The sequence below is a fragment of the Gymnoscopelus microlampas genome (genome assembly GCF_963454915.1).
Source record: "Gymnoscopelus microlampas genome assembly, chromosome: 20".
NCBI classification, from domain to species: Eukaryota; Metazoa; Chordata; class Actinopteri; order Myctophiformes; family Myctophidae; genus Gymnoscopelus; species Gymnoscopelus microlampas.
The window spans coordinates 26,859,646-26,886,658 of record NC_139957.1 but is presented as its reverse complement, the minus strand read 5'-3'; the positions used below and the strand labels follow the sequence as shown (position 1 = coordinate 26,886,658).

General features: G+C 42.6%; 1 protein-coding gene across 1 annotated transcript; it reads left to right on the top strand.

Moving 5' to 3' along the window:
- Positions 1-230: 230 nt before the first annotated feature.
- Positions 231-27,013, top strand: begain (brain-enriched guanylate kinase-associated; the record flags this gene model as incomplete). The annotated part of the gene is made up of 6 exons (XM_084045500.1): positions 231-301; positions 2,650-2,811; positions 4,576-4,642; positions 19,624-19,731; positions 21,858-21,941; positions 25,460-27,013. 6 exons carry the CDS (start codon positions 231-233, stop codon positions 27,011-27,013), a joined length of 2,046 nt encoding a protein of 681 aa, XP_083901626.1.

Below are 27,013 nucleotides of genomic sequence, written 5' to 3'. Positions count from 1 at the left end.
CTGGAGTCATCAGAGCTGTGCTGAAATGTGCTGCTAAATCTGTGGGACTTCAAAGCTGTTTTTCTCTGCTCTCTTGTCAGGATCATCGCAGATAGCCAACTCCTATCTGCCTCCCCAGGCAAGACTTAGAGCTCTCTATGTTGGTTTGTGGTTAAGGTTCTCACAACCAGCAGCAGCCAGAGTCAACAGCACCAGCTATACACACATGAGAGCCGGGCAGAGAGAAAAATATGAAAAAGATATATATAGGCAAAACTGCCCTGAAATCCCAAAGAAATGGTTGCAAGCATCAGAAAAGAAGGTAAGATGAGGCTGTGTGGAGTGGGCTTTAACATTCTGAATGTCACCAGCGTCATTCATCCTGCATCTTTCCAATGGTGAATCCATTTCATTCAGTTTCACCAAAACTCAAACTAGATCCTCAGAAATGGCATATTGCCATGAACCATTAAGACAATCATTTGACACCCATTACTTTTAATAACTCATCTTAAAACACCTTCATTTGAGTTGGATTTCTTCTCTGATGTTCATTTTGCACTCAACAATCTTGCTGTTAATCATCAAGATTAATAAATAAAAAAAGGAGGCTGCACAGCCCGTAGCCACGATGCAATATAGTTTATTTATCAGGATTTAAAGAACAATAATAATAATCTGATGTCATTAAAAAGGAATGGCTGTGCTCAGACTTAATTAAACTGTGATAAGAGCCTAGAGCACATTTCCATGTGCTTTGGTTGTCTGGCGCAATGCCATGTAATTTACAACATCACTTGCAGCTTGTTAGACAGAGGAGAGGCTGTTAAAGTTTTGTTTTCTAGTAATGTCAAGAAAGCAAGTTTTAAGCCCACAAGACCCACACAATCTTTAGCAAGAGTCATAAGAGTTTTATTTATTTATATAATATATAAATAATATATATATATATAATCTATTAATACAAAATGGTACTGTAACATCTAGGAGAGGAAGGTGTGGGTTTGTTACACACATCTATTCAGTAGAGTTCATACCAAAAACTGATACCAAAACAATAGTAAACTTTTCTTTCTATAGCTGCTTTGATTGAATTAAGACATTCACGTTAAGGTAGCAGCATATTAGACAGCTCATTAGCGGGGAACCCACCCCTTCTCTCTCTCACAACTTAAATGAGTCATGCCCTCTGACAGGCAGGCCATTGTTCATTGTCCTATATTCTCACAAAGCACAGTCAATAAGTCTTTCTATGGACATCCTATTCACCTCCTCTCCTTCCCAAGTTCACTAATTGAGGTTGTGCACTGAGGTGAACTCTGAGACCTGTCAGTTGGCAGTAACATGGTATTGAATTGCACCAGGAGCCAACCATCCATCAGTCTGGCAAAATGCTAAATCCCTCATCTCCGAGCTCTCATTAGCCCATCCGTCCCGTCACGGCTAATTTATACTTTGTCACACGACTGCGACGTATGACAAATGTGACGTATTGTCAGGTCTGTCACAGATACTGTATTTTCAGTTGAAAATAATTAGTTTTTGACCTATGAACATCGCTTCTCTGAGCATGTGTTCATACCCACACTCATGACTACTCACATGCTTGCATTGATTTGTGGCTTTTTGCTTCATTGTCACACTCTTACTTACTGCAATACTTAAATCGCAACGCACGCACGCACGCACTCACACATGCGCACACAAGCACTGTGCATACTTAGCCCGATCACTCCCAAAGCCTATGATACCATTCATACAGTATTTCACCAGCATTCATGAATCATCCATGGACGTGAGTCTGGGGCTGGGGAATCCCTCTCAGGTCTTTCTGAGATTTTGACAGTGGAGTGGTGTGGTTGTGGAATTCACCATTATGGTAATGGGAGCTCCTTTCCCGGCTCTGCTTGTCAATGGGAAATCATTAGTATTCCTCCTTCATCCATCGCTTCCAGGATGGTGGCCTGCATGCCCACCTTCCTCCTGCCTGTGACAAGACCTTTCCTTCCCAGGATTGAATTACACTCTAGCTCAGTGGTCTTCAACAGGGGGTCCGGGACCCCTAGGGGGTCCTCAGAGTTACTACAGGGGGTCCGCCTTTGTGTGATGGGGAACATTAGCCGAAAATAGCAGATCTACAAGGTCACAACGCCCCCCCGCTGCGAGGAGTTGTAGATCTGCTATTTTTGGTGTAGAGGGGAAAATAGCAGTAGAGCCAACGGTCAAATTGACTAAATATAGAGGGTTTAAAAGGTTAACTGTCTGAAAATACACATTAATGTGAATCCAAAATATGAATAGAAAAGATAATGTATGTCAAACAAGTCTATGAAGCTATCTATGAAATCTATGAAAAGGTTTAATCTGCAACACAATTATATACAATATGTAGTTCGGAGTCTCTGCTTCATCTCTCTCTCAGCTAAGCTAAAAAAAAAAAAAAAAAAAACGTTAAAGACCCCTGCTCTAGCTGCACTTCGTTCTTTTATTTCTCCTTCTCCCTGTCTCTATCTGCTCTATCTGCTCTCTTCTTCTCCAAACTATTCTTGTGAAGCTGAAAGTACGGCATGTCTTTGTGATTGTGTTCCATTGGAACGCTCCTGAACATTCTTAACTTCTGTCCCCTGACTCTGTACTGTACTATATCTCCCCACCGTTTTGTCTGTCCAGTTCATTCCATGACCAGAAGGATGACATCCGCAAGCGCTTGCAGTACACTACCCACAAACTAGAGATGGTGGAGACGGAGTTCGATTCCACCCGGCAGTACCTGGAGACAGAGCTCCGTCGTGCTCAGGAAGAGCTGGAGAAATTTACAGATAAGCTACGCAGGTTTGTGTAATATTATTGTTGTCTCCGTCAAGCCGAAGGCGTGGCCAAGACTATGTTTTGCCCCGTCTGTCTGTCCGTCCGTCCGTCCGTCCGTCCGTCCGTGTGTGTGGTGTCCGTCCGTCCATGTGTCCGTCTGTGAACAGCTCATCTCCGGCACCGTTGGCCTGATCGACGTGAAACTGTGCACACACACTACCTGGGTGCCAGAGCAGAACCTCTACCCCAATTATTTCACACCGGTCAGTTATAGCGCTACCAGGATGCTGATGACTTGACATCACGCAAATAGGTACACAGTATCTATAGTCTAGCCATGTGATCAAGATGTATCTGTCCGGTTTTTCATATTCCATCCTGATTGGCTGACATCCAGTTCCAAAGTTTGCAGGAGTGGTCAGTTTTGAACAAAATGCCTCAAATCATGAACGCAGGGTGCGATTTGCCGTAAAACTTTGCACGCACATTCCCACTAGGCCAAGGAAGAAAAGCCACCCTAAATTTTTCAAATCAGCCTCATGGTGGTGCTATAACAGGCCGATGTTCACGTTTTTACCTACAACTGCACCAATCGGCGTGAAACTTTGCACGCACACTGACTAGAGGACAAGGGAAAACCTCTGCCCTGCATTTTTCACATCAGCCTTTTAGAGCACCACCAGGAAGCCGTCTTTTTATATTACTCTAACATATTTTGTCCAAACATCATGCGAATCGGTAAACGATACACATTATCTCTATAGTAATGTGATCAATATGGATCTATCCGATTTTCCATCCTGATTGGCTAAGATTGTCATCTAAAGTTTGCAGGAGTGGCTCGTTTTGGACGAAATGCCTCATGAACTTTTGATTGCCATAAAACGCACATTCCCACTAGGTTGAGGAAGAAATGCCACCCATTTCACATTGGCCTGTATTATAGCGCCACCAGCAGGCCGATTTTTCAGATTTTTTTTTTTTTATAATACTCCGACAGATTTTGTCCAAACATCACGCAAATCCTGCAAAAGCGTAATCAACATTGATCCCTCAACTTCTACAGATTCCACAAACCTCTATAATGACTGAATTCCGAATATTGCTGGCCCACAACAACCCACCACCTGGCGGAGACCTGTGCTCCGAGGAGCACTTTTTCTAGTTAGACATGATTTGGTCTGATATGATCTGTCATTTGGTTAACTTTATGTGCTATCGGCGATAGAGATAACAGCGAACCTCTGATCAAAGTAGCCATTCTTTTAAAGTTTACACTGTCAAGTTGAATTTACTGGTAACAAAAATGTACTGGTGAAGATGACCTATTCATTATTTAGCTGGGAACCCCCTGGAACCCCTCAAGGAGCCCAGAAAGAACCACTGTTTTGACCGGCCATTCCGGACTCATATCTCCCTCAGGTCTTTGTTTTATGATATGTCTTTGTTTTAGGTCTCTGCTGCCTTCTTTCCATATCTGTCTTGTTAATGGGACTATAAAGGCCAGAGTTTATCCACACCCTCTGAGGCCTGGTAAAAAGTGATAATACCACATTGGACAGAGAGCTGGAGAAGATAGAATGCCTGTAATAATTCCACTAATAGAAAGTCAAGGTGCAGGAACAGCTTATCCCATTAAGCTTGCTAATGCATTGGAAGCCAACCAGACAAAGATGGTGGGGGTGGGGCGGCAGAGAGAGAACAGAAAAAAAGAAAGAAAGAAAGACATCATCTTGTTTGGTTGAATCCAGAACGATTTGAATAACCATGATGTGTTCTTTCTTATAGGATACAGAGCAGCTATTCAACTCTGCAGAGGATCAACCAGGACTTGGAGGACAAGATGCAGAGGACGGTGAGAGGCAACCTGCACAACTGTTTACAACAGTGACACCAACATTTATGTCTCACAAAAGAAAAATCAAACAATTTTCAAAACAATTTCAGAAAAAATAAAAAAAAAATATATATATTCATGGATTTTTATAAAAGTATCAAAATAGTTAAAATAGCAGACGATGCATTGTGAGCTTGTAGATCTGCAATGTTCTGTATTTTTTAAATAGGGCTTAAGTGATAAACGTAATTTTGTACGTTTGGGTCCCTGGGACACACTAAATGTATATTTTGGGTCTCCAGCTGAAACAGTTTGGGAACCCCTGGTTTACACTTTCAAGACCAAAAATCTCTCTCTGATTGGGAACTACTGTATTTCAGAAATGTCTGTGTGAAGCAGATTCCAGTTACAAGGTTTGCCGCTGCTCATTCAATTACTGTACTTCTTCTCACAGTAAGCTCTCTCTTAAGGCCAGTCCACACCAATGCAACTGGTGCATTGGTGACACCAACTAAGTGAGTGACAAATTAATTTAGTTGAGAAGATATACGTTTATAATCAACATAGATTTCAATAAGTAACCACCTATCCTTCATCAAAACCTTGATCAGAATGAACTAATATGCATTACAGGAAGGTTTTCGCACCGCAAGACAAAATGTCACCAGTTAGCAACTTGACTACTACAGTACATCACTACAGTACATCACACTAAAGGTCCACTGGGTTACTGGCACCCCAACCCCTATCCTCATGCCAGCGACGAGTCTGACGACACATCTACAGTAGATGCACCAGACGCCCTGCTGCAGTGTGCTGTATGCAGTTACGTACAGCGAGTTGGGCAGTGCTTGGTTTTTCATCTGCCATTTCCAACATGGCAGCCAAGTAACAAACAATCTCATTTTAAAGCTAAACAGTACACTAAAGTATGTCTCTGAAAACATTTGATGTGATAAATTGAGATATTTTAGGTGATACTGTAGAAGGCAATGCATTGACATAATCATATTTAATTAGCTCTGCCTATAGTTTGACAGAAGTTTCACTGTGTTGAGCTGCATGGACCTCATTTGCATCAAGTTGAAATCGACCTTATGTAAATAGTTGATTCATCAACTCACCGTGTTGTATCCATCATGCACCACTGGCACTCGCTCACATCGGAAGCACACCATAGAAAATTAATTGGATTTATCGACTTGACATCAGTCAATGGATCCATCCTCTCTTTTTATGGAGCGAGGCCTGCAAGCTGGCTGAGGCAGTAACCTCAAGTGATACTGTTACACCAGGGATATTCAGCTACAGTACATTAGGGAGGGGGCCAAAACAGAACTAGTCCATACCCGGTCGACGCATCCGTGGGGGGATATGCACACATGATCTGGCAACCCGGGAGCCATTCATCACATATATAGCTCGCGGGGCCATCCCACAGCTGGGCAGCCGTAACCATGGCGACATTCTTTTTACATAAAACGCGAATAAACAGCTGACAGTTGGGGAATTCGAAAAACGGGCTTCGCAGTTCCGTGCACATGGTAATGGTCAATGGCTGTGTGCAATTTCAGATCAATTGCTCCAGCCACTGAGGAGAACCGGGCAGAACAGATTTGGGCTCACCACCGTCGCTCACACCACCCTCACAGAGCTTTGTGAAATTATAGGAGGATGTTCTTGGCTAATGGGCTTCAACGGTAACCGTTAAAAAAATTGTGAATGGTGAATAATAATTTCTTCTAAATATACAAATGAAATGTAATTAATATTGATTAATTAACCATCAACAACTTTCAGCTGTGAAAAGCATTCAAAATGGGCATCGCTATGACATTGTTATTGTACAACCAATCATCCAATAATATTTTTTTTCCATTTATTTTTCCATTGGAATATGGAATGTGTTCCAGGGGACACAACAAAACTCCCCAAGGGCTGGGGCTTTGGCCAGCAGGCCATCAGTTGAATATCACTGCTGTACACTCTTCTCACAAGACACATCCAACTATGACACTATTTATGCTCTGAAATGCACTATGCTCATGGATTAAAGCAAACGAAAATCGCACGACTGCCAATGTTTTGTTAGGCCAAGTCCTAATTGTGAAACAGCGTGAAAGGAGCATCCCCACACACTAACGCAGTGTTTCATAAACAGTTAGCACAATGTATGTAGAATTATGATGTTTTGCTAGCCATACAGCCAACCAGTTGAAGAATTTGCAGATGGGTGCTAAAGTCGGCCATACCAGCCCTGACAAAAAAGGATAGTCACTTTGTTGTACACTGTATTTTAAAACAAAACAAAATGCCAGACGCCAGAGGGTTAGCCTTTGCTTTTATGAAATATCTGAGAACATTAGGGGTTTCTGGTAGATTGAATACTCTTTCAATTTAAAATAACGAATAACCAAAAATAGGCCAACAACACGTCGCATTGCGATTTGCGACGTGTTTAAGCTTGTAGATGGCCTATTTTCGGTGCATGGCATGCTTTCATAGAAGACATGCTGACTTCTATGGAATCCAAATGACTGAAATCAGTCGTGGCGACTGCGAACTTTAATCCATGTATGCTGCCGCAGCGCCGCTCCACAGCTCAGATTGTAACTATTGCTGCTTCAATTATTGTTGCTGCTTATCATTGCTGCATTTCATCACCCCAGCCTCCACCTGTAAGCTCTGATTCTAGATTTGCCCTGGCTGAACTTTACTATCGTCACTTCCCACTCTCTTGTTTGTTAAGCTTTAAGGTGCATGCTTACAGGGAGTGACATGTTCAGAGCCTATAGATGTGAAAATCAACTCTGTATACACAGTATACTGCCATTCAATACATCTTTTTCACATGAGTTGTCTGACTGACCTCTCTTTCCCATTGTTTACTTACCTCCACCACTCCCACTCAACCTCGTCCTATTTCTTTACTCTTTCTGGGGTCTTCATCTCTGACTGTCAAGTTGACTGGAGTTCGTGTTGCTTGCACACACACATACAGATTTGTATTGACGTTAACAGGAACCGGCGTAACGAAATCTGATGCTGAATGGCCAAATAGTTTGTATGTTGTTATATTAGTTACGGACAGACGCATACACAGACAGACAGACAGACAGACAGACAGACAGACAGACAGACTGTACGATTTTCCAACCCGGCACACTACATGTGCGACTGGTCGGCTACGGCCCTCGTAAGGCTCGGAGTCCCAGGAAATAGGAAAGTAGATGATAATACTCAGACCTACTTAAACCTGTGTCTTTGATGGTTTTTATTCAATACAAATACAAACATACATTAACACATCTAGCTGGGTCAGTCTGACTAGTAAGCTCACATCCCCCTAGCAAGATCTTAACCAGGTCGGGTCAGGTCAGGTTCTAAACCAAAAAAGTTCAAACACAGAAACAACTAGAAAAAGTGCTCCTCGGAGCACAGGTCTCCGCCAGGTCAGGTAGGCTATTTTGGCCTCCTGGTGGCGCTATAATAGGCCAATGTGAAAAGGGTGCCATTTCTTCTTAGGCCTTGCACGACAATCGGACACTGACTGCATTCATGATTTGAGGCATTTTGTTAAAAACATGTGTTTTGCTAAATTAGACCTGTTGGTGGGGCTATAACAGGCCAATGTTAAAAGGGTGGCATTTTTTCCTCAACATAGTGTGAATGTGCGTGCAAAGTTTGAGCGCAATTGGACGGTGCGTTCATGATTTGCGGAATTTTGTTCAGAACAAGCCAATAATGCAAACTTTAGATGTCAATCTTAGCCAATCAGTATGGAATATGAAAAATCAAACACATTCGTCATGATCACATGACCAGAGATCATGTGTACCGATTTGTGTGAAATTTGGATGAAATTGGAAGGAGTAGTATAAAATAATGTGTTTTACATAAGTCAGCCTCCTGGTGGCGCTATAAAAGGCAGATGTGAAAAATGCAGGACAAAGGTTTTTCCTTGACCTCTAGGGAGTGTGAATACAAAGTTTTACACAGATCGGTGCAATTATAGGTAAAAACACGAATCGGCCTGTTATAGCGCCACCATGAGGCTGATTTGAAAAAAATCAAATGGTTCTTCCTCGGCCTAATGGGAATGTGCGTGCAAAATTTCACGGAAATTGCATGCTGTGTTCATGATTTGAGGCATTTTGTTCAAAACGGAGCACTCCTGCAAACTTTGGAAGCCATTTTTAGCCAAACAGAATGGAATATGAGAAATCTGAAAGACTCGTTTTGTGTAATGACTATAGAGATACTGTGTACCGATTTGCGGGATTTTTGGACAAAATCTGTAGGAGTACTGTCAAAAAATATGTTTTACACAAATCGGCCTCCTGGTGGCGCTATAAAAGGCCCATGAGAACATTTTGGGGCAAAGGTTCTGAATTGGCATCCAGGGAGTGTGTGTGCACAGTGGCGCTGTGATCAAGCCAACGGTGGCAGAGATTAGCTGGTGACAGACGGACGGACGGACGGACGGACGGACGGGGTAGAAAACATACTCTCTCGCCATGCCTTTCGGCCTGGCGGAGACAACAATGACAATATTACTGACATGAATTCACACAATATCAATTCAAACAATAAACATATCTGACAATTAATCGGCATGCATCAAGTTCTTTTCTACTCACTACTGATCTCTCGAGGGTCTCCTTGCAACTAAACTTTCTCCCAAAATTTCGATGCCACTACCCCCCGGATGTCATGTGACTTTCTCCTCAAATAGCATGCTTCGACTACCTCTCATCCCCCATAACATAGGCATGAGGCATTTGAGCCTCTCTCTCTCTCTCTCTCTCCTCTTTGAGATAAGGGAATGGTAAGGAATTTACAACCTACAGTCCTCCAACAAGCAGATGTATGTATCTACCCCTTTCTGTCTATGTTGGCCTACCTCTCTGGTAAAATCCTAAATAAGCAGGAAATACACACATAATAATAATCATAATAATTCCACAGGCGTTGGAGGCGTGGAATAACTACACACAGACAGACAGACAGACAGGCAGGCAGACAGACATGACTGAATGCAAGGTCTCTTCCTGGCGGAAATGAAATAGGGTATATACAAAAATACAGGTTAGGCTGAACTTTGGAAAAGGTTGGAAGAGTGTGTGACAGAGATTAAGCTCAAGGGTGTGGGTACTCAACATTGCGTGCACAGCAGTGCACACACACAGACATCATACGTGCCATACATATAGCATGCATGCATTCATGCTCTCTCTCTCTCTCTCTCAAACACACACACACACACACACACACACACACACACACACACACACACACACACACACACACACACACACACACACACACACACACACACACACACACACACACACACACACACACACACACACACACACAGTATGCATGCTCTCACTCACACACACACACACACACACACACACACACACACACACACACACACACACACACACACACACACACACACACACACACACTCGTATACACTAGTGTGTTAACACATTATATTCAGACACACACAATCCGCTGATCTGATTAAGTGTTTGGAACCATGCTGTGACCCTTGGCCTCTGTTGAAAGGGAGCATAATTGGAGCCGTGCCAGGTTGCAGTCTGAAGCAGTGTGGGAGAGCGTGTGAGACAAAATATCAATATTTTATATATAAGCTTGCTTTTCATAAATACAGTGAACAGAGTTAATTGCGTCACAGTAGTAGTCGTTATCATAATAACAACACAACATTTACCAGTGATTGTGCAATTATAACACCCCTTTGTTTCTCCTTTTGATCTCTACCTCCATGTGATCATGCTCTAACCAGTAATAGCATTTGAACATGCCTGCCTAGCAGCACAGCCTCTCTCAAAGCAATTACATGATCAAAGAAGGGAGAGAAATCAATGTCTAAAGTGATTGGCCCTACCTGCCATGCAACCTTGTTACGTCTGATTTATGCTTTGTCGTACTACACAACGGTGCCCCGTGACGAAAATCGCCGACCCACAAGCTCACAGCGTGTCGCGAATGTGACGCATTGTGGACTTGTAGATCGTCTATTTTCGATGTGCGACACCATGGTATGATGGGAGCATAAATCAAGCATTAGAAAACGATTACAGGCCGACTGCTGCTCTGTCCACCTCAGCAGCAGCGAGTCCAATCACTTTGGGTAGAGAGGTCCCATTTTGTCCTGACCACTAGCTTCAGGCGATCATCAAAGCTGAAGACGAGCCGCCTGCGCAGAAAGGCCCAGATTTAGGACTTGATTGAACTGGACCCTAATCTCATCACAAGTTTGATCCATGTGGTTCGGCTACTCGCCAGCCACACTAATCGAAGGAGACTGTGTGAAATTATAACTCAACCTGAAGCTACAGTAGTTGCGAACATTACAGAGAAGAAGTGATTGCCCCACGTTCAATTTGTGGCTATAAGTGCTCATACTGTAGCATAGCATGTACTGTACTGTCTAATGTTATATGTGTATGTCTCTGGCAGTCAACTGCTGGCTTTGCAAGTCATCAATTCACATTTTTCTCCCGACTTTCCTGTACCACTATACAAAAACACATAAAAAAATATGTCAATCAATGTTAAGACTAAAAAATAACCTCCTCTCCAGAATATATACTTGACTGCTACTGTATGCATAACAAATTTGAATGTATTTTTTGTGGAAAATGCATGATGTGTGGATTCTTCCTTTGTGGTGAACAAAATGGAACTTGACAAGTTGAATAATTCAACACATATGAAATATCTTCAGGCGACAGCCATTTAAAACAATGGTTGTCTTGCAGCGCTTGTTTTAACCTATCATCTGTAGTATTCCAGTGTAATCTTTCTCGCCATGTCATGCGGTGAATAGACGGCAAGCGTAAAATACCTTCTCATCATGGATCATTCCTTTCAACACAAATACACACACATGCACACACATCACTAAATATTCTTGTCATGTGGAATGACTTTGAAAACTGTTGGCTTTTCAAAGGAATTGTCTGTCTAGCACAGAGCCTTGGTGCAGCTAATCGGTTTTCATGGCAGGGGACGTTATGGGATTTCTTTAGAGGCGGGCCTCATTGGGATTGCCATTCCTTTTGATGTCATGTCATGCAATGGTATTTCATGGGGGGGTATGTTCCTTTGTAGAGCACAGTTTGGGCCAGCCAGGCAGTGACAAAGGCAGCTCCAATCAAATCATGCTTGTAATTAAAAGTTCTGAGATACCTACACTGACAAGGTCACAAGAACAAAAGAAATGAAATGGTCAGGTTTCATGAGCAAGAAAATGAGGGATTAGCACCTGGAAGCGGTACAGTCTAGTAACATTGGAGTGATTGTATTCAACGTGGCATGAAGGGCTAATTTATACATCACTGCCATCATAAAACACAGCAAACAAAGATAATAATAAACCAGCCTTTACAAGTTAAAGTCCATCTGCAGGTAAATTCCCAAAGCAGGTGATCCTGCTGCTGGGTGTCGGGAGGGTGAGTGTCCCATTAGATCATCACAGAGTAACAGTGTATACCACATAAATAAGGTTATACTATTCGCCCTATCAAAATAAAGCAAAAAAGCCAAAATCTAGAAAAATCTAGATTTTTTTTTTTAAGTTTCCACCAAGGATAATCTGTTTAAAGGGATTCTAGGTAACTTGTGTGTGAAGGGGCGGTGTTTGACAACAGTTTTATATTATCTCGGAAGTTGCCTAGAATCCCTTTAATTACAAAGTTTGTCGATGGGAACAATTAAGAGCTCAACTTCATCTTGGGCAGCTTGAGACAGTGCTGAGGAGCTGTCCGTGGTGCTGAATATCACAGACTATGAATAGAATACTTGCATACAAAGAAATGTTGCTCAAAGTCCTTTACATCCATAAATTAAAGAAGACATTTCAACAAACACATTAAAATAAACAATTTAGAATAGGTAATGTGAAGCATAGCCAGGATAACATCAATGTAAGACAGTCAAAGGCAATGATAACGTATAAAATACAAAGCGATAATACAGGGCCAGACATGGAAACTAGAGAGAGAGAGAGAGAGAGAGAGAGAGAGAGAGAGAGAGAGAGAGAGAGAGAGAGAGAGAGAGAGAGAGAGAGAGAGAGAAACGGAATAGATGAGAGAGAGAGAGAGAGAGAGAGAGAGAGAGAGAGAGAGAGAGAGAAGAGAGACATGATACTGGAGAGAGAGAGAGACATGGATACTGGAGAGAGAGAGAGAGAGAGAGAGAGATGGAAACTGGAGAGAGAGAGAGAGAGAGAGAGAGAGAGAGAGAGAGAGAGAGAGAGAGAGAAACGGAATAGATGAGAGAGAGAGAGAGAGAGAGAGAGAGAGAGAGAGAGAGAGAGAGAGAGAGAGAGAGAGAAACGGAATAGATGAGAGAGAGAGAGAGAGAGAGAGAGAGAGAGAGAGAGAGAGAGAGAGAGAGAGAGAGAGAGAGAGAGAGAGAGAGAGAGAGAGAGACATGATACTGGAGAGAGAGAGAGACATGGATACTGGAGAGAGAGAGAGAGAGAGATGGAAACTGGAGAGAGAGAGAGAGATGGAAACTGGAGAGAGAGAGAGAGAGAGAGAGAGAGAGAGAGAGAGAGAGAGAGAGAGAGAGAGAGAGAGAGAGAGAGAGAGAGAGACATGGAAACTGGAGAGAGAGAGAGAGAGAGATAGAAACGGAATAGATGAGAGAGAGAGAGAGAGAGAGAGAGAGAGAGAGAGAGAGAGAGAGAGAGAGAGAGAGAGACATGGAAACGGAATAGATTGAAGAGAGACATGGAAACGGAATAGATTGATATGAGAGAGAGAGAGAGAGAGAGAGAGCGCCATGGAAACGGAATAGATTGAAGAGAGACATGGAAACGGAATAGATTGATGAGAGAGAGAGATGAAAACAGAATGGATTGATTAGACATCTCAACCTATTGCCATTAACAGGAATCGAACTCTCAACCTTCGGACTAATAGGCTGTAACACTACCTATAGTGCTATAGTTTTGTCCAGGCTGGTGTTGTCTGTTGAAGATCATAAACTCTTGCCTTCTGTCATGAACCTAGCCAACACTAAGATCACTCGTTCACAAACCATTTACCAATAGAGAAATTGTATGTCTCCTCGCAACCGTGAAACAGTGAAAGCATCCCATCTACAAGCTCAGAAACACGTTGCTATCTGAAAGGTTTTGAGATTGTAGATCGGCTATTTTCAGAATTAAGTATGTCATACGTTGAAAAACGTACTCTCAAATATGCATTTCAGGTTATCTTTACCATTTGCACATGTATTCATTGATACAGTCATGTTGTTTGCAATTCAACTTAAATGAAGTCTGCAAGTGAGGCTTGAACTGGCGACCTTGAGATTGTGAGGCACTTAATTAAGGGAGACGCCATTGGACCAACAGACAAGGAACTGTGAAAAAAGAGATCACACAGATGATACAGTTTCACGCAAATAGCTGAAAAATCCTTTTTCAAACTGCTCAAAATTGCGGACAATCTAAGGGCGGAGCTTACTGGTCAAAGCGATAGATGTGTTCCTCATGAGTCAAGGCACAAGTGTAAGCAAGTTTCACGACTTTCGGTCAAACGAGGCATGACTTTTGCCTGTTTAAAGTTTGCATTTTCAAAAAATTGCTATAGCGCCCCCCTTTGGCCAATTGGAGTGAGATTGGTTTCAGTGATATTTGGAATGACTCTCTACATTACTGCAACGTTTCAAAGAAATGTGAGTCTTGCATGTATGTGTTATGGGCAGATGAATAATTTTCATAAAACTGCAATAGTTAAAATCTATGGAATCCTGGGATTTTGGAGCAATCTGCACGAAACGTTTAACACTTGAACTTTGGACCTCTGCCGACATAATGATGGGAGCGGATTTTCCATAAGTGAAAAAGTGCAGAAGTCAGGAGCCAATGACTGTTTTTCATATAATTCAAAATGGTGGGCGATCTAAAGGTCAGAGGTCAAAAGTCAGACCACAAAAGTTGTCGGGCATGAAGAGACGCATGTGTGTATTGAAGTTTCATGGCTGTAGGTCAAACAGGGCATGAGTTGTACCTGTTCAAAGTTGGCACTTTCAATTGAGTGCTATAGCGCCACCCTTTGACGAATGAGTGTGACAATTATTTCTTGGTAGTTTTTCATGAGCATCTACCATATGGCCGAGTTTCGTAAAAAGCGTATGCGCGGTTAAGCCAGAACTGGCAAAAACAAGTATTTTTCAAACTGCTCAAAATTGCGGAAAATCTAAGGGCGGAGCTTAATGGTCAAATGGATACGTGTGTTCCTCATGAGTCAAGGCACATGTGTAAGCAAGTTTCACGACTTTCGGCCAAACGAGGCATGACTTATGCCTGTTTAAAGTCTGCATTTTCAAAAAATTGCTATAGCGCCCCCCTTTGGCCAATTGGAGTAAGATTGCTTTCAGTGATATTTGGAATGACCCTGTACATTTCTGCAAAGTTTCAAAGAAATGTGAGTCTGCATGTATGTTTTAGGCGCAGATGAATAATTTTCATAAAACTGCAATAGTTAAAATCTATGGAATCCTAGGATTTTGGCGCAATCTGCACGAAACGTTTAACACTTGAACTTTGGACCTATGCCGACAACTTCTAGGCGGCGGAATTTCCATAAGTGAAAAAATGCAGAAGTTAGGAGCCAATGACTGTTTTTCATATAATTCAAAATGGTGGGAGATCTAAAGGTCAGAGGTCAAAAGTCAGAGTGTGAAAGTTGTTCAGCATGAGGAGACGCATATGTGTATCCAAGTTTCATGGCTGTAGGTCAAACAGGGCATGAGTTGTACCTGTTCAAAGTTGGCATTTTCAATTGAGTGCTATAGCGCCACCTTTGGACGAAAGATCGTGAGAATTATTTTTTGATCGTTTTTCATGACCATCTACCATATGGCCGAGTTTCGTAAAAAGCGACAGCACGGTTCAGCCAGAACTGCGAAAAGTGGCAGAAGAAGAAGTGACAGAATACTGCCAATAATAAAACAGGTACAGAGCTGAGAGCTCTGTCCCTGTAAATATATTTATATATATATCAATGTAATAAATCAATGTACATAAATACCACCTCTAAAACAAAGTACAACAACAAAGAAACAAAGAAATCCCAGTAAAATAGAATAGTGGTTCTAAATGGACCCTTACAGGGTCAAAATGGACCCTCCCAGGTCTGTAACTCTGGGAGTGTACCAATGGAACCAAATGCACCCTTGCAGGTCCATTTGGTTCACTCTCAGAGTTATGGGGTCTCCAGAACCACTGGAATAGAATAGAATAGAATAGAACAGAATAGAATAGAATAGAATAGAAAACAAAGGAGTTACCAAATAAATTGGCATGGCTCAGTGCAGAAGTTGGATGGTTTCCCAGCAACACCAGTGAACGAAATAATTACGGAGACCTGAGGCCCTGCAGCATTTGTTATTGTTGTTCTGAAGTCACAGACATCCACAAGGACTAAACTAACAGCCAAATAGCAGATAATAACTTCCTCATACATGGCCATTGGTGTGAAAGGTGTAAGACGGATAATGTCCCTAGTGAATCGAGGACCTGTGTTGGGAAAGGAATGTGTGTGTGTGTGTGTGTGTGTGTGTGTGTGTGTGTGTGTGTGTGTGTGTGTGTGTGTGTGTGTGTGTGTGTGTGTGTGTGTGTGTGTGTGTGTGTGTGTGTGTGTGTGTGTGTGAGAGAGAAGCATCATTGTGATTCATTTACTTTGGCCATGCTGGGAACTTGAGGATGAAGTCTGTGAATATTTTATTAACCACATTCAACCTGGCGTCCCTATTTTGGGCATGTCATTAAAGCACACACATTTTTCTTATCTCGGAATACACATGCACAGCGTGGCTTCAACGTAGATCTCAGACCACAGAGTTATATAAAAACTAGAGGACGGATGGCCCCGCCTCCACCTATTAGTTTCAATGAAAGTTGCTCACCCAGCGCATGCTCCCCAAGGAACCTTTCGAAAGGAAAAGTCATGCTGGACGCCTGGGATGCGCCATGACACTCATGGGTGGCAAACATCACACCGGAAGTTCGATGAATTACAATTACGAATCTGCCGGCTGGAATTGCAGGATAGACAAAATGACGTTGGCGTCGCTTCCTTTTAAAAATAAATCCTTAATGCTCCCCCGGAAGTACACTCTACTACAGAATTTGGTGCCCAAATGCGGAAGATTTGAGCACCAGCATTGTGGCAGTGTGCATAACTCTGACCGGTCCAGCAGTTTGCAAGATTACCTCCGGACACACAGACTGACACACACACAGACCCTCTCATAGATGCCTAGAATCGTTCAGAGCCACGGCATGAAAAATTCAAAATGTTCAAAAAATAGTTAAAATAACTGATCTACAAGCTGTCGGGGCTTAAGTGGTTAACTTCCACTTGTATTTGGATCACTATAGAGATAAGTATAATCCACAATAGGGTTATCAATAATAATAGTTTGATAAAGATATTAGGGATTACTTGTATGATATGGACGGAAATTGGATGTGTTTGCTAGAGCTAACACTCTCTCTAAACTCTATGAAGTTCAATTAAAGTGAAACATTGTAAAAACTGGGTGAGAAGCTGTGACCCATTTGGAGCCTATACATTTCTCCTAGTTTAGTTTGGTTTCCACTTTTCATATCGCCATCTTTTTCTAAAGACTGTAATAGATTCCACAAGATTTAGAAATCAACATTGTGCAGGCCAGGGTGGTGGTTATCTCCGGAGTGCTAGGTTAAACATCTAACATTTTGGGACTGTTTTTACCCCAACAGAAGACTGTCATCTGGAGTTTTCTGCTTTTTCCTCTGTGAACCAACGTTCAGTAATTGGATCTTATGGGATTTAGGCTCCATTTGTTGTCCAGTGAAGAGGCAGCACCTCCAGCAGCCTAAATTAAACAGTTTTGGCATTTCTTAGAAATATTCTCACATACACACTGCTCACATAACTGAGTCTCCTCCAAATCAATGAATGACAGCCTTAACAAGTAAAACTTTTTTTCCCCCTAGTTTTATTCCATCACACTTCTGAATAATTCAACAAGGCGATCGATCAAGCCTTTGCTGGTTGAGCCGAGATACAAAGGTTTGATCTTGGGCCATGACTAATGCTAGTAGTACATAGTACTACATGGCAATTACAGCAACTTCTGATTCTCTGATTCTGTGTTTCTGTGAGTAATAGTTGGATGAAAAAACAAGCAGAGAGACACTAATGGACACAAATGGAGGACACAGAAACCGGAGTTCTGTGTTGTGAAATCAATAGCCCTTAATTCTCATTCATTGGATCCAACTATGAACAATTGATAGCATGATAAAATCCCTGCATATCAATTTCCCCTGCTGCCTTTCCCATTATGCATGGCACTAAGTGATAACAATATCTTAATGACAACCTGTGCACCCAGTACAGTATGAGTGAGATGATGGTAAAGATTTGTGTGCTTAGCAATGACTCATCCCTCTTAACACTTTAATTAAAATCAGAGCTCCCTCCCTCTTTTTTAAATACATAACATGATAATGCTCAACATTACAATCCTATCTAGATTGACCGCTGCTCATTTTAGACAGTGTTTCAAGACAGTGTTTCCAATTTGGCCCTTAATCATGTCCTGGAGAGGGGTGATCAGTAAGTGAAAAAAGCTTTAACTTTGTAGATTTGTCCAAGAACTAGAATCTTTATAGATAAGATTGTAGTTCTTGTAGACATAGAGTGTAACTTATTAATTCAAAGTACACTTAATTTCTTAGAATTCATCATAACAAATTGGAATTTCAAGTCCATTTTACATGACTGTTTACGGGCATAGTAAGCAAACACGTGATACATCACGTGACGTGATGTATCAAAATGATACAGTAAATTTGACAAAGAAATGTCTTTAATCCAATACATTATCATGTAAACAAAACTTGTGGTGAACTGATGACTGAGTTAGAGACTGGATCATAATGTAGTCACACCCACCTTCAGCACTGCCAAATATGAGCGAAGGTTTCAGAGTAATGGGCCAGGGAAAGATTGCCAAGGACTGGCTTGCCTTGAGAGCTGATTAATGAGTCCCTTACATAATTAGATTTGAATATCAATGTTAGCCTATTGCTTAAACTGACATTAATTGCCACGTATTATATTGGCCCTGCGCTCCCTGTATTTCAAAACAATCACTGCCATTGAAAGATTATAGAGAAGAGAGGTGGGAGGCTGAGCATGCATGGACGCTGTGCCGTATCATTTGTCAGCTGGTGCTTTGTGACTGACTGAGAGTGGTAGAAGGAGTCTGTGTGAGAGAGAGAGAGAGAGAGAGAGAGAGAGAGAGAGAGAGCGAGAGCTACGGAAATGGTGCCACTTCATCTTCTTAGTTATCTTTCATTTGTTTCATGAACATTGAAAATGACATGAATTTTTATCTTCGCTACCATATGATTTTCTCCCTCTCACTCGCGTGTGCAGGGCGCACGCGCGCACACACGCGCACACACACACACACACACACACACACACACACACACACACACACACACACACACACACACACACACACACACACACACACACACACACACACACACACACACACACACACACACACACACACACACACACACACACACACACACACACACACACACACACTTAAATTCTTTCTGCCAGAGCAATTGATTTGATATGAGCTCTGTCAACTGTAATCATTTTTTAATTAAGACCTGCTGCTGGCACAGGCCTCAAAATGATATTGACCGACTGTCTTTCTCTTTCTTGCTTGTTTTCCCTCCTCCCCATCTCATTTTCTTGTATTGCTCCTCCAACTTTTCCCTCCCTCATCCTTCTCTCTTCATCTCGACACTTCCTCTCCTCACCCTGTACCTCCAAAAACGCTTATCGCCTGCTCTCCTCTTCCTCACCCACCTCCTTGTCCTCATTGATTCTTTTGCCTACTCCCCACCACTTCCCATGCGGCAGTCGCAGCACCATGACGAGGAGAAGAGGGCCCTCAGCCGAGAGATCATTGTCCTTAACAACCACCTCATGGAGGCCAAGATCACCATTGATAAACTCAGAGAGGACAACGTGAGTATGAGCCAAGTCAAGTCTCATGTCACTTGAGACAAGTCCAAGTCAAGTCAAGTCCAAGTCAATGCACCCTTGGTGACATTTGACCGTCTACCTGTACTAGAATCTCAAAATAAAAACTTGGTGGTAATACAGTAAATTATCCATGGGAGCATGATCCAATATGCAGACTCAATTTTTCTGTTTGACCTTGAGTACCTTGAAATCAATGGGCATCCTCAGGGCCACCACACGATTGATGGGTCCTCGTTTCAGGGGCCTATGGGAACCTGCTAGTGCTACCCCACTTTCCTTGGTGTGATTTCACTTCTATAGTTCACAACAGTGCGGGCAGCCACATTCAATTCCCTGTCATTTTGCTTTCACTACAGATATTTGATTAAAATATGACAAGCTCGCCTTTTGACACAACCAGAAAAAAAAAAAAAGAAAAAAAAAAAATCCCAAGGGGGGAGGGGGCACAACTGACGTGACAATGACAAAGTCATCAATGAGGGCCAGCAGTTCTATTTGTGTTTGTCTTCAAAAGGCCTCGGGGGTCTCAGATGTCCCTTGGCAAAAAAAGAAAAGAGAAAGAAAAAGAAAATAAATGAAGTGAATGGAAAGCAGTCACTGTTACCTAGCAGGGGAAATGAGCCCGTCGAAGAGAAGGCTTTGATGTCTTGTCAAGAGTAACAGTGATAGCAGAGAATAGAGGGAACAGGGCTGTCCGGGCAAATTCATATTACATATGAAGAGGAGAAAGAGAGGACCTTAACAAAGCACCATACACAAATAGTTATAGGAGGTCCATCATTTATTTCAGGATATTCATTAATGTAATAAAATACCATCCTTTACAGAAATTGTATATTGTACCTGTTGATACACAGAGGCAATCCTTTTCAACAATACCCCAGACATACAGTATTTCTGCAGGTCAAACGGCCAAACATTAGTGATGTTTACAGGCCCCATTGTACAACGAAGACCACTACAAAATTATCCAGTCCAGTCTATCAAATATAGCATTCAAAACATTAAAAAGCAATCCACTGGCAAAACTCTCCACCATCATCCTGATGTTCTTGACCTCAAGACATGCTACATAGTAGAGCCTCGCTCACTGCATGTCCACACTGCCTCCTTCCTATGGATTCTAGTTTCTACAAACAATTCGATTTCAATTCAAAGGAGCTTTATTGGCATGAGAAAACGATTACAATGCCAAAGCAAGTGTCAAAATAAAAACAGTTTAAGAAAATGGGGAAAGTATATACAGTTGGAGGGGGTACAGCATTGAAACGCCTTGAATTACCAGAGAATGAGAGAGAAAGAGAGAAAAGGATAGAGAGAGAGAGAGAGAGAGAGAGAGAGAGAGAGAGAGAGAGAGAGAGAGAGAGAGAGGAGAAAGAGAAAGACATGGGCTTATTAGCCTGGAGGCTGCAGATAAGAGGAAGGCCTGTTTGAGACAACTGTAATGACATTAGCATAGATTGTATGAGGCAACTAGGAGACAAAATACAAGTGAAGAAGTTGTGTGGAGTTAATAAGACACTGCATACCATTACTGCCATCTCCAGAGGGCCCAAGGGAGCTTAAAGAGTGAAAAGAAGCTGTTTGATGGATTTATATCGCCTTCAACAGATGAGTTTGTTCCTTTGATTATGGACTATGCTGTCCTTAAGTGGTCTTAGCTTCATGGAGTATCTGCTCAAGTGTGTACGCGCGCACACACACACACACACACACACACGCACACGCACACACACACACACACACACACAAAACTGTTTACCAGACGGCCTCTCTACCCACTAAGCTACGGCCGCCCTAGCCTGTCACACTGAACTTTTTTCTTGACTTAATTTAAACGTATTTGCTAAGAGACGTTCACACTAACCTACTGGTAGTTACAAATTAATATCTCTCTACCCGGGTCCGTTAGGGGTTAATACTGTAAGTGCCTTACACACGGGCACCTTGAGGGCGGCTGTTGATGGCAAGGATACTTTTTTTTTGACCAGTCGGGATTCAAGCCATCAAGGTTTCTTACTCTGACCAATAGGCTATCATCACAGCCCCACTTTGACATACAAGTTTGAAGTGAACTTGGTGATGGATGATTTTTCTTGCTCTTCCAGGACCTGTACAGGAAGGACTGCAACCTGGCAGCCCAGCTGCTACAATGCTCCAAGTCTCAATACAGAGCGCACAAAATGTCTGAGGTGAGTTCTCCTAAAGGATGATTTATACTTAGTTGTATGCCGGTGTCATGCACCACAAATAGACCTTTTCAGTGCAGGACACGGTGTGCGAACAAGTATAAGTCGGCCATAACACTGCTGCAGTGAAGGCATCAGTGGTGGAAAAAGTACTCACATTTCTCACTTAAGTAAAAGTATCAATAGTGCAATGTAGAAATACAAGTAAAAGTCCGGATTAAAAAAATTACTTGAGTAAAATTACATAAGTATTGGCATCAAAATGTACCAAAAGTAGAAAGCACTCATTATGCAGAATGTCCCATTTCACACGTTTTCGAATGTATATACATCTTTTGAAAATAACAGATCCACGATCGGCCATTTTCAAATGGCCGAAATGTATAAGTGGTTAATGTATGTTTTGTAATGATAATCAAAATCTACAAAGTAACTAGTAACTAAAGTTGTCAAATAATTGTAGTGGAGTAAAAGTACAATATTTGCCTCTGAGATAGAAGTAGAAGTAAAAGTAACTGAAAATTGGAAATACTCCAGTGAAGAATACCTCAAAATTGTACTACATGTACTTAGTTACTTTCCCCCGCTGGAAGGCATCAATGTAATGATATGGTACAGAAACGAACGAATCAAGCACTATCCCAGACTAAGTCTTGGAGATTGTGTTGCAAATTACTGTACCACTTGTAACAGACAATGATGATGATGATTATTAAATGTTCTTATGTTGTACAGTTAAAACAATTATGTTCCTTACAGGAACTAAGCTATTGGAAAGAGGCTCCATTTTGAGGTTGCTGGAGACAATATTCCTTTATTGCAAGGGCGCCCGCTGGCCTAGCGGTCCAGGCGCATACCACATATAGGCTCGTATATACGATCTTTGTTGTGTGTCACTCCCCGTCTCTCACTCCCTGTTTCCTGTCTGTCTCCACTGTATACTATGAATAAAGGCAGAAAACCCAAAGAATATGTATTTTTTTAAATCCTTGTCTGAGGGAGTTCTTAAAGGAGTAGTTCACCCAAAAAAAATGACTTATTTTCTATCAATTGCACACCCTATGAAGCCTTGAATTCATGGATTTATTTTTGTTTTTGTGGCATTCCTAAGCCAATAATTTGATGACTGGGTGTGTATCCGGTAGGAGACACAAATAATCTACTTTGTGTCTCCTACCGGATACATTAGCCGGTAGGAGACGGGAATCAAATTATTGGCTTAGGAATGCCACAAAAACAAAAATAAATCCATGGATTCAAGGCTTCATGGGGTGTGTAATTGATAGAAAATAAGTCATTTTTTGGGAGAACTACTCCTTTAAAGGGTGTCTTGCGTTCATTGACAGTCACAGTGTCTCTTATTTCAGACTAATGACTTTATCAAGTGCTGTCTGACTAGAGTCTTGACAGTACACATTCTGAATGGATGAAAGTGACTAATTAGGTTTTAGAGAACACACGTAAGAAGACAGGAGATGGGATGAGAAGAGATGAGGGACACAGCAATATCATTTTTGTCAATGTGTGGCCATAATGAATGGAGATATGTAAATATGTAAATTGTAGTTTGATATGTGGAGATTTCAAATTGTAGTAACAATACCAAGCACTTTGAATTAAGTGCTGCTAACACAATTATCAATATCCTGATCAACGTTGGCAAATCATGCATTAATTTAATAACCAAAGTGAGCACGCAGTATTGCTGTATGGCTTTCCATTAATGAATACAGCAGAGCTACAGAATATATGACGTATGTTAATTAAGATTCATGTTAGATATCAATCATTGCTGAGCTAGCTTGTTTCGGAGCACATAGATGGCGAAGCTGTCACGTGTTCTTACCCTGCAGCCGCAACTACTTTCCTCCTCTATTCCCTCTGGGAGATGCAATAGGATGCTAAAAATAGCTCTGACTTCAAACATGGTGGTTATTTTATGCCATGGCAAGCTTCTATTTCTTAACAAAGCTAAGTCAGTATTTTATCTTTTTCCATTCCCATCTGGCGGCCCAGAGCGCTGGTTTAATTTGAATCTAAGCCATTCCCTGTGGAGCTGATGTGTGTTTGATGGTAAAGAGAAGAAAGCAGAGAGAGAGAGAGAGAGAGAGAGAGAGAGAGAGAGAGAAAGAAAGAAAGAAAAGTGATAGATAAGGATAAAGTGAAACATTGAATGAGGGATGTGTTATTGTTGCAGAACCCCAAGGGTAGAAAAGGAGAGAGATGAGAGAGAAATGGGGATGACATAAAGAGAGAGAAAACTCAGTGTGAGTGAGGAACTGTTCTCCCCTGAACCTGCTATAAATAGACAAAGAGGAACCGGTATATAATTGACAAGAATACTTCCTCAGGCTAGTTTTATCAGTGGACATATTGTGTGCGTGTGTGTGCACGTGCGTGCATACTGTACGTGTGCGCATACGTGGGTAGGCAGAGAGAAAATGTATACATGCCAAAGTTATAATGAAGTCAACAGCTGATAAGCTCCATTGAGCTGTGAGCCTTGTTCAATTTTCAATTATGTTACTTCATGTGGCCTTTCAAATATTTTGAGTGTGGTGAATGCAGAATGTCTATGATAATGCATATACTGTACCACAGGTACAGGTAGGTGAACGTCAAAGTGTGTATTAACAATGTTTTTTGCAAGATAAGTAAACAAGCAATGTGGGAGAAGCAACCAGTAACAACAAATTAGTTAAAGAAGAATGCAAGAAAACTTTGACAAAAGCAAAGAAGAAAACAAGGAAAAAATAAAAATGTTGTGTTCAGCAATTTTCTGACAAGTTCATTAGGGAGGCCGAGCAGAGCAAGTCCCATGGGGTCCATGAACAGGTTTGGACTGAGGGCTGGGAGAATGAATTACTTCTCTAAACCAGAAGTATAGATTGGAATCTGTGAAGAATTGCACTAAAAATACCACCAACGCAGAGGAAGAAGGTACAAAAAAAGTGTGACGGAGACTGTAGCTGATTGTAGAAAAAACACTTTTCATGCATCGTTCTTCAGCTTATAAACAGAAGGCTCCACTGGTATAAGCTGGGGAATGTCTCAGTCAGCAGTTGCACTGAAACACCAAATAGCTTCAGTTAAAAGGATTTTTAATCTGCTAGAGTGACGTTTCGAGCAACAAGGCTCTTCCTCAGACTACTCAACAGACTACATTGTAGAAGTCTGAGGAAGAGCCTTAATGATCAAAACGTCACTCTAGCAGATTAAAAATCCTTTTAACAGGAGCTGTTTTGTGTGCAGATGTTTGTGTTTCAACTAGGTATTTCTTGATCCAGCACCCATCTGATTTGGTTTTGAGATGTGCATGTTTTTTTTTATTTAGTTTTGTCTCAGCACTTGCAACATTGTTGAACCTTTCACAATAGTTAGCTACTGTATATCCTTTGGTCCACACCTCAATCTTTAAAAACCATACTCATCTGTATCATCATCTCATCATTGTTTCACCTCTCTTTGCAAGTCTGTCCGTCCATCTGATTGCTTGTCTATTGTATCTCTCACCCTCTCAGCTCCCAGTGGATTTCCAAGAACGTGTCAGTTCTCATATGGAGAAACATAATTGTGTCAGTGGGGCCACCATGGCGATGTGCCACTCATACGCAGACGCCGTGCCCACATCTGTAATCGCCAAGGTGCTGGAAAAGCCTGAAGCAGGAAGCAGTTGTCCGGTGACGCGTTCTCCCAGCCCACAGCCGCAGGACGGGGACTTTCTGTCTGGAACGGGGAGCACTGACCACCTCAACCGCCGCATTTCATATAAGAGCTCCGACTTGTACAGCAGCGACACGGCCCTCTACTGCCCCGAACGGTGGCAGGACATCGAGCGCAGGCAGAGCGTAGACCTTCACGGTACCGGGCTGCTCCAGCTCCACGCCCAGAACTCCACCGATAGCAACCCCAACGAGGAGGCCTACCACTCGGGGAGTTTCTCCCCCCAAGAGCCTGCCTCCTCCTTCCACCACCAAGATGAGTTTGGCACCGGGTCCCTTCCTGCCTCCAGTTCCTATTCCAGCTTCAGTCTGGCATCAGATGAGAAAGGGGGAGTTAGTGGAGGTTGTGGCCGTACTGCCAGCAGTACCTTATCTTCTTCCCATCAGGCTCTATATATGGACTGGCGAGACAGTGGGAGCGGGGACTATGAGCATAAAAGCATGTCTTCTTATGATAAAGACAGCCCATGCTTCCCCAAGTCCCACAGCATCCAGCACATGGTTGCTCCCAGGAGCCCACAAAAGGGCAACTCTCCAGCGTACACACGGACGGCGTCCTGCTTCAGTGAGCCATACCATTCCAGCACCTCTCGTTTGGCCTCTTCTCACAGCATGGGGTCAACTTCAGGGTCATCCCAAGCACGTGGCGGAGCTGCGAACAGCGGAGGCAGCGTCCAGGTCCCCGAGGACGAGCTGAGCGGCCGCTGGAGACAGCTGAGTGTGGAAGACATCAACTCATTCTCGTCTTCCTACCGCAACGTCAGAGGTTGCGTCTCTCCCTACAGTTTCTCGGAGCGGCACTTCGCCATGGGCCCCTCCAGCAAGGCCAAAGTGGGGCCCCTCTACAGCAGCTTCCAGGAGGGAGATGACGTCTTCCACAGCCGCGTGCTTGACCAGTGTTTCGCCGTGGGCACTTCTTCACCTAATCTCAGCCCAAGTCCCAAGCACCCAGGTCTTGGGCTTCGTAAGCAGGAGAAAACCCTGGCGCTGTACAGAGCCAAGGCCGACAGCCAGGACTCAGAGTGCAGTCTTTTCCTCTCAGGAAGTTCGAAAGAGAAGGAGACTGGTGGGGCAGCAGCAGCAGGGGGGAGCAGCCAGAAGGACTATGTCAACCTGAGTGCAGACAGCTCAGCTGAGTCCTTACACCAAAGCTCACTAGAAGCCTCCAGTCTCCAACACTACCCCTGTCCCAGGCCAAGTTCCCGTCCTCGCCCAAGTTCCAGTTCTGCAGTCAGCATCGGACCCGCACTCCCAAAGAAGACCTCTCCAAGATACCAAAAATTTGGCAGCACGGGACTGACAAGGAAGGACAGTCTGACCAAGGCACAGCTGTATGGCACACTGCTGAACTAA